The sequence below is a fragment of the Alnus glutinosa genome, chromosome 5, assembly GCF_958979055.1.
Source record: "Alnus glutinosa chromosome 5, dhAlnGlut1.1, whole genome shotgun sequence".
In the NCBI taxonomy this organism is placed as follows: Eukaryota; Viridiplantae; Streptophyta; class Magnoliopsida; order Fagales; family Betulaceae; genus Alnus; species Alnus glutinosa.
The window spans coordinates 19,881,316-19,890,447 of NC_084890.1; the positions used below are offsets into that span (position 1 = coordinate 19,881,316).

Below are 9,132 nucleotides of genomic sequence, written 5' to 3' on the forward strand. Positions count from 1 at the left end.
GCGGATAATAGTTTTTGTTAACTGCATCCACATGTATGGATAGCAAATAGTTATGGATAGTTGATGTGGGTGGTTAATACCTGCCCACATGTACATCCCTACTCACACATGCATACCCAACAATGGGGAGATTGATCTTTAGTTTGGTGAAGATACATATATCTTCTTACTAGAATTGAATCAAAATTCCTAAAATACTCACGATTTATATAAAAATAATAATAATATATATTTTTTTTTAAAAAAAAAAACTGGAATAACGTCCTTTGGTGGCCTACCACCATGGCAGAACCACAGGGGTGGTGCGACCACCGTAGTGGTTATGCTAGAGTGGGTGGCTACCCATATAATGTTTTGTGTGAGTGTGTGTGTGTGTGTGTGTTTTTTAATTGAGCTTTGTAAAAAAAATAAATTGAATAGGTTCTAAAAACCCCATTTTTTTCTACAAGGAATAGCTATTCATCATTGTAAGGGCATATTTATTCTATGTGAATAGCTATTATTAGAAATAGTATGTAACCAAACAAAAGAATAGTTATTTAATAGGAATAACCATTTTATTATAGGGGTTTATCTATTCCGCATACCAAACGTGCCATTAGTATTCAATAAATCATCTTTCTCTTATACTTTTAATCTTCCTTTTCTCTTAGCTATCTTAATATATTGTATTATTTTGGTCGAGTTATAGATAAAGTTAACTACTTTAGCTATTAGCATACGACTGTTAAGCCCCCCACAAGTCACGTCCATTTACAATACAAAACTTGTTAAATTGTTAGGCTGCCTAGGGTTTTTATTGTTTTGGAGTATGCATTTTATTAAGTAAAAAGAAATGCCATCTACCATTTATGATGTTTATTTTTGTTTTTTGTTTTTTATTATTTTGACAACAATTCAGGTGGATTAAGTGAAGTTTTCCTAAAATTATATTTAGATGAGATAAAATAACCTTCTTCTTTTTATTTTTTTTTTTTCTTTTTTTTTTTTTTTTTTTTTTTTAGCAATACAAAATAGAGGAAAAGTGAAGATAAAATGGCTTATTTAAAAAAAAAAAAAAGTCTTATTAATTTGACCAAAGAAAAAAATTCTACCCATTCTTTAATCATTCTCCTGTCCACAGCAATGTCATTTGGCTAAGGCTGTTATCTGGCTGTTATCTGTTGCCCAGGTACTGATCGATGGTGAAAGAAATGTGCAATATATCCTCATCTTGTCATTCTCCTATCCTCCCACTTTTAAAAATTACTATTAAATTTGTGGAGTCCATATGAGGGACCCACATGGTAATTTTCAAAAGTGGAATGATGGAAGAAGAACAAAATGAGAAAATGAATAATTTCTCGTGGTGAAATTCGTCTTCCTACAAGAAGGAAGGGCAATTTCATCCCCTATGTCATTTATGAGGGTGCGAAAGAGAGAAAAAGTCAATGAGGGAAGTGCCCTTGCGCTTGCCCTTTTAAAGCATTTCCAACAAAATAGGCAGAATATAATTTTTTTCTTTTAGTGTGAATAGTAAATAGGCAGAATAACATAGAGAAATGCTTGGTTGTACACTCTTATCCCACTCCTATCCCACCTTTGTCTACGTGGACCAATAATGTTGTTAAAAAAATAGGGTCCCACTATACTCTCTCTACTATCTCTCACATTATTGGTCCAAGTACACAAGGGTGGGATAGGAGTGGGATGACAGTGTACAACCAAGCATTTCTCAATAACATATTCGTTATGAGAAATGCTTGGTTGTACACTCTTATCCCACTCCTATCCCACCTTTGTCTACGTGAACCAATAATATTGTTAAAAAAATAAGGTCCCACTATACTCTCTCTACTATCTCTCACATTATTGGTCCAAGTACACAAGGGTGGGATAGAAGTGGGATGAGAGTGTACAACCAAGCATTTCTCATTCGTTATTTACACTACAAACTATTTTTTATTTGTTTTCTCCCTCTTCCTTTTTTTCTTTCACACACACTCTCTTTCTCTCTCTCTCACTTTTTTTTACACTTTCTTCCACACAAAATAATATTTAAAGAAAATAAAGGGTAAAATAGAGAATCTGTTGAAGAGAGCATAGAAAAAAGAGATGCATTACTGATCCTTAGGGTTGGCCTAAATTACGAATCACTTCATATGATATAAAGAGTTCATGCAGGGTTCTTATAGTAAACTATAATTATAAATCACTTTCTGAGCCCGTTTTTTGTCCACCAAGTTAACAGAGTCCGTTAGTTTGCCATGTCATACCTAGTAGGAAATCGACACGTGTCCATTACAATAAAAAATATAAATAAATAAAACTTAAAAATAATTGACACGTGTTAATTTATTTATACTTTTAATATATTTATTTTTTTATTATAATTGACACGTGTTGATTTCTAATTAGGTATGACGTGGCAAACTAACGGATTTTGTTAATTTGGTGGACGAAAAACAGATTCGGGGAGTGATTCGTAATTATAGTTTATTAGAAGGATCTTCCATAAACTATTTGTACCACATGTAGTGTTTCGTAATTTAGGCCAACTTAAGAGATCAGTAGTGCAATGATCCTTACAAAAAACAATAAGTAGGGTAAATAGTTATACTTTTTCGGTAGTTATTTTTACTATTATGATTGAATTGCTTATATATATATATATATATATATATATATATATATATATATATATTATTCATATTTGGGGGACAATTTATTACTCATTTGACAACAATGCCCTTCATCTGGCACCATATTCCCCTTACTAACCCCAAACGTGCGTGGTGGGGCCAGGCACACAATACGACCGTTGTCTCTTCCAGAGGCAAAGGCCACATTCAAATTTCAAAAATTCAAAATGGTGCAATAAAGCTAAAGCTGCCATTTCTCTCCTGAAAATTGCAATATGTTCTTGGAATTGGAGCCGTCATCACACTTTCCCATTCAAAGAACAATCACCAGCTCCACCTCTCACCACTCGAAAACTCTCACTCCAGCTCGCTTCAAATTTCTTCTGGGTTTTTGGGAAAAAGCAAAAGAACCCTTAAATTTCTGTGGTTCTTTAAAGTTTAAGCCATAGAATATAGAATGTGTGAATGTTTAGTTTTCTGTTGACATGAAAATCTGATGGTTTCTGTTAGATAGATTTTCGGATTGCACAAACAGTTTCTCTGTAAGGTTCCGATTCCGGAAAACTACCCGATTTTTGTTTTCAAGAATGAGAGAATCAAACCCATCAGTGAACCGGGCGAAAGCGCCGAAATTTGCCGATCAAAATCTGATACCAAAGCCTCAAAGCACCAAAGGCAATGGCAACCCTTCAAAGTTGCGGTGGGGATCCCAAATAGTAAAGGGCTTCTCAGCGGACAAGAAAAGCCAGGCACAGCAGGCGACGGTCCAAATCAAGAAACAGCCGCTTACCAGCTCCGACGCCACGAACCAGAAGAACCCAATTGTGCCTTCCCACTCACGCGTCAAGCGGTCGCTAATCGGCGACTTGGCTTGCTCGATGAATGCCAGTCAAGTCCACCCGAACGTGTACCAGACACACCGGAGGCAGTCTTCGCGCGATTTGTTTATCGAGCTGGATCATCTGAGAAGCCTGCTGCAAGAATCGAAGGAAAGAGAATTCAAGCTACAAGCTGGAATTTCAGAATGTCAGAGAAATCCAAAAGTGTTGGACCTTGAAAGGGAACTAGAAGTGAAGAATGGTGAACTCGATGATCTTGTTCGGAAAATGGGGTTGTTGGAAGCAGAGAAAACGAGCCTTTCGGAGCAGATTTCAGCGCTAACTTCGATTTCGGAGGTGTCCAAGGGTGAAGACAATGAGAGTTCGATAGCATTGTCGTCGCAAGGCCTTGAAATGGAGGTTGTGGAGTTGAGGCGCCTGAACAAGGAGCTACAGCTTGAAAAGAGGAACCTTGCTTGCAGACTTGCTTCTGTGGAGTCTCAGTTGGCTTCTGTTGCTAAGGCTTCCGAGGTATTGTCGGCAACTGTTCTTTCTAATGGATATATTTGGTGGCCTATTACTTTGTCTGTTTGGTTATTGAGAAAATGTTAGAATTTTTATTCCACGAGGGACACAAAGAAAGAAGGGTCCTTCTTCAGATGAGTTGTTCGTTTTTCATAAATGGATAACATCAAATGATAGAAAATATCTTATGTAGTTTATATGGCGGACTTATTTATTTATTTTTTATTTTATTTTATGCTCCTAATAATTCTTCAGCTAATAAATAGGTAGGGAGTTTGATGAATACGTTGGACTGGCTAAGCTTTAGTTTATTTTCCTCCCATAGTCTAAACATTAACTGTATTAATCTGGTTCACTTTGTTTTGTAACTGTACTCTGCCTTCTTGATAATTATCAGAGTGAGGTTGTTGCAAAAATTAAAGCTGAAGCAGCTTTGCTAAGACACACAAATGAAGATTTGTGCAAACAAGTTGAAGGACTACAGATGAGCAGATTGAATGAGGTCGAGGAGCTTGCTTACTTGAGGTGGGTGAATTCGTGTTTACGAAATGAGTTGCGCAATTCATGCTCAACAGCGAGTTCTGATAAGTCATCTAGCCCCCATTCAATTGAGAGGAGTGGTGAATCTATTGGATCGTTTTCTTGTGGAAGCAATGAGTACTTAGAATGTAGTAGTGCAAAGAGATTAAACCTGATAAAGAAGTTAAAGAAATGGCCGATTAGTGATGAAGATTTGCCAAATTTAGAATGCCAAGATGGTCTTGTAGATAAAAACTGGGTTGATTTAGAGGAAATCAGAAGTCCTAGGAGAAGACACTCTATCAGTGGATCCAAATGCTGTGAAGAAGACCTGGTACCAAGTACGAGAAGGCAGTCTGATTGTTTTGTATGTACAAAAGACATGGAAAAGGAAGTAGAGCCATTAGCCTCTCAAAAATATCATTTGGATATGGTTCGACCACAAGTTTTTAGAAACTGCCAAGAAGCTAATAAAATTTCAGTTTCTTTAGATGTTGAGAAAAGGGCTTTGCGAATCCCAAATCCCCCTCCAAGGCCTTCATGTTCCATTTCTAGTGGACCTAAGGACGAAGTTTCTGCTCAAATTCCACCGCCACCACCACCTCCACCTCCCCCACCACCTCCCAAGTTTGCAGTGAAGAGTACTACAGGAGTGGTCAAGCGAGCACCGCAAGTTGTCGAGTTTTACCAGTCACTCATGAAGAGAGATTCTAGAAAGGATTCCTCAAATGGTGGAATTTGTGATGCCCCGGATGTTGCAAATGTTCGTAGTAGCATGATTGGTGAAATTGAGAACCGATCCTCACATTTGCTTGCTGTAAGTGTTCACTCTTTTCTTACTCTTTCTTCTGTTAGAATATTTATTTATATGGCCATTGAAGGATTTTAATTTGATAAATGATAATAACTCCAAATTTGTTTTCCAATTTAGATTCCCTGTTTAACAGCTGTTAAGAGGCAAAAAAGTGATAAAAACTTGTAGAATGATTGAAGTTGCTAATTGAGAAGTGAAATTTTCTTCTCCTGTCTTCTTGCATATTATATGAATTATAAATGATATGTACAGTTTCATAGCTTTAATATCTGTTTGTTTAGTACATTACCTGATTCATATCCTTAATGAAGTGTATTTATCATTTGTAATGTAGATAAAAGCAGATGTTGAGACTCAAGGAGAATTTGTAAATTCATTGATAAGCGAGGTGAATCATGCAGTTTATCAGAATATTGAAGATGTTGTGGCATTCGTGAAGTGGCTAGATGATGAACTTTGCTTTCTTGTAAGTAGATCACTGTCACTTCCATAATAACTATTTTAATTCATAATTATTTTTTTTTCCTGGATGTCTTGAAGAAACTTTCACTTTCTCTAGTTTATTTGGTTTAAAAGCCAACAGGGATGTGAATATACAGGCATATGCATGCAAAGGATAAATAAATTCAAAGATATTGATATTGATTTCTAGAAATAATCTCTACAATCTTTTCATCCTTCGGGGTCATGTCTTTTCTGCATAGTCGGTCCCAAGCTAGAATAAAGGAGGTTGACAGCGAACATAATAACTTCTATCGCGTCTTATAAATATGAATCATGTGGAGTAATTTTACAAGAAATGTCACGTGACTTTAAAAATTACCATTGAATTTGAGATGATCATAAGTGAATTTTGATCTAATGATAATTTTTAAAAGCTACGTGGCATTTGGAAGGACACAAAGAGGACGAGTCGTCCTCCTTTTAGCATTACTCGATCCAGTGGGTAAAAGAATCCATGTAACCAAGCACCCCAATTAGTTGGGATTAAGGCTTGGTTGAGTTGAGAATCTTACTTTTGAAGTTAGCATTTTTGTTTAGTTTCTTGGGATTGTTGAAGATTGTATTTTTATTATGTCATAATTTAGATAATAGTTATGAGGATTCTCTATTTGCTTCCATCTTGAAGGTGGACGAAAGGGCGGTCCTAAAGCACTTTGATTGGCCAGAGAAGAAAGCTGACACATTGCGAGAAGCAGCATTTGGGTATCGAGATCTTAAGAAATTGGAGTCTGAAGTGTCTTCTTATAAGGATGATCCCCGACTACCTTGTGACATTGCACTAAAGAAAATGGTTGTGTTGTCTGAGAAGTAAGAATCTGATATTTTTCTTCTCTGAATTTATATTGATTCTCCTAGGACTCCAATATATTATAAATGCTGACTTTTTAACATTTCACACTATTAGGATGGAGCGTACTGTTTATAACCTTCTCAGAACAAGGGATTCATTGATGCGTAATTGCAAAGAATTTCACATTCCCACAGATTGGATACTTGATAATGGTATCATAAGCAAGGTAATTGATGTCATTTTCATTATCATTGTCTGCTTTTCATATGGTTCTACAATTCCAAATCCATGAAACCATTCAAAAATCTGTCTATATCTTGTTCCAATAAGAGGTAAAATGTTAACCCATTACACAGAATAGTAGACAGATCAATTCTAGAGAGTCTAAGAACAGGAAAGAAAAAGCGCCTTGTTTTTCTTCTTTTCAATAAAGCCTCACTTTTGAAAGAAAGATGTACGGTGGCGGTCTTCTCGTCAATCCTAGGTGCTGCCTCTTATAGAATACCTTAAGTGACTTCGCTTGGCAATTGATTGAACCACTGGATTTTGCAGATAAAGTTTGGCTCTGTCAAGCTGGCAAAGATGTACATGAAGAGGGCAGCTATGGAACTTCAGTCAAAGGCAGCTGTGGAAAAAGATCCTGCAATGGACTATATGCTACTTCAGGGAGTGCGATTTGCTTTCAGAATTCATCAGGTTTGTAGCATAGCAATAAAAAATTTTGGCTTATTTTTACTTCCACGTTGGATTGGTCATGAAGAAGTTGGGAAAAAAATCATTGAAGCTAACTAACTTTTCTAGATTCCAAATTCTTTTTGCCATCTTCAAAGCACACATATACAGCGTAAAAACCGCTCTAAAAATATAAAGAAGAAAAAGAAGCCTTGTTCTTAGGAAATTATATCTTCTTAGGCTCCTTATCCATAAATATGAGGCTTACCCCCCCAAAAAAAAAACCAAAAGCCTGAGCGACTTCTTGCAGATGGCGGGTTTGTGTTGAAATATTAGATAATCATATTGATTCTTTCCCTCTTGTTCATGTTTGATGCAGTTTGCAGGAGGATTTGATGCAGAAACAATGCATGGGTTCGAGGAACTTCGCAACCTCGCTCACCTCCTTAACAAAAAGTAAAGAGAGAGAAATAGGATAGGGAACAATCTTGGCTTACCACGTTAGTGAGCTTCATGCTGAAAATGTATATAAATTTTGGTGTGTGCAATCTGGTTGAGCAGCGTGATTTTGAGTGGGGCTTGCTTAGTTTTTTGGGTGTAAGAAGTTTGATGTGAAATAGAAATGAGTTGAGTTTGAGTTTATAATTATTTAAGATAATGATATCTAATTATCTAAAATTTTGGCTGACTAAAGGCTCTGCTTGTCTGCAATAGTGCAATATATGGTTTCTGCAGATTGCCATTTGCTACAATTAATAGGCACATTGCCATTTGCATATCATATCCAAGATTTTGTGGTTCAAGGAAGACTTAGAACTGGAGAAAGTATTGTTTTCTTGCCTGCTGAATATTTCCTTCGAAATCTGGTTACAGTGCCCAACACATGCGACTCGGGCAGTCAGGCTGGTAGACAATCTTTATTCTTGATAGAAACTCTTCTGCAATCACTGAACTCAACTCCTTAATTATATTGTTTTTTCATGTTGTGGTACATGTTTAAGCATTTAAAATCACAGTTCGGCTTTTAAAATTGTGCATTGTGCATCAACATATTCATGAGAGTGCTATATTCATAAGTATGAAAAGAGTGCTCTTTTGGAACTTAATCTTATAACATTCATGATTGCCGTATTGAAACTATCTTTTTATGCTCACCCAATTCTGTCGGCAGTAAAAAGCTTCCAAATCTGTGTAATGCATCCACTTTTAGACTCTAAGCTTCTTAATAATATAATATAAATTAGGAAAAAGTTTATGTACCACCTCTAAATTACTATCCAATTGATTATATCTTTTAAATTTTTAATTGGGACAATGTCCTTATCAAATTACTAAAAAATTGTTAGTGTCCCAGGGCAGAAGAAAAAAAATTAACTAACAAAAATAAGAGACAAATGCCCCCTATAAATTAGAGAAAGAAGAAAGAAAGAAAACTACCAAAAAAAAAAAATAATAATTATGAAGATAACGAAGAGGTTCTGATCTTCAACAGCGCCAAAACAGGTGCAATGTTGAGCCGAGTAGGGCAGGATTTTGTGAATTGTTTAGTTGCTTATTGGGCTTAAGTTGTAAATGGACTAATATAAAACTAAGGGTTAAATACTTTTTTTTGTCCAATAGTCTAAAAATTTTATTTTTTGTCTCTTGGAGTTCATTTCGTATGGTAAATGGTGCATCGTTTATGGTTAAAGACAAAGATGGTATCTTCGTCTAACTTCTGAAAGTTCACGTCACATGCCTTAAAAATCAACATGTGTTCCTATGTATAACTAAAAAAAAAAAAAATACAAACTTTTTTTTTTTTAAAAAAAAAAGGAAAGAAAAAAAGAGGGGTGGCCCGGTTCGGCCACCTCCATGACTGGTATGAGG

The 9,132-nt window shown here is 35.8% G+C and overlaps 1 protein-coding gene across 1 annotated transcript; it reads left to right on the forward strand.

Annotated features, from left to right (window-relative positions):
- The first annotated feature begins 2,888 nt into the window (after positions 1–2,888).
- LOC133867887 (protein CHUP1, chloroplastic-like) lies at positions 2,889–7,926 on the forward strand. The gene is made up of 7 exons (XM_062304657.1): positions 2,889–3,970; positions 4,362–5,300; positions 5,632–5,763; positions 6,427–6,608; positions 6,706–6,817; positions 7,144–7,287; positions 7,643–7,926. Exons 1-7 carry the CDS (start codon positions 3,209–3,211, stop codon positions 7,721–7,723), a joined length of 2,352 nt encoding a protein of 783 aa, XP_062160641.1. The 5' UTR covers positions 2,889–3,208; the 3' UTR covers positions 7,724–7,926.
- Positions 7,927–9,132: the final 1,206 nt, after the last annotated feature.

What these genes read in the sequence shown, in the direction of transcription:
- LOC133867887 (XM_062304657.1), top strand. Translation starts at nt 3,209, where the DNA reads ATGAGAGAATCAAACCCATCAGTGAACCGGGCGAAAGCGCCGAAATTT. An exon ending in CTGTTGCTAAGGCTTCCGAG is followed by an intron (nt 3,971 to 4,361) that starts GTATTGTCGGCA and finishes GATAATTATCAG; the next exon opens with AGTGAGGTTGTTGCAAAAAT. An exon ending in TTGCTTTCAGAATTCATCAG is followed by an intron (nt 7,288 to 7,642) that starts GTTTGTAGCATA and finishes TGTTTGATGCAG; the next exon opens with TTTGCAGGAGGATTTGATGC.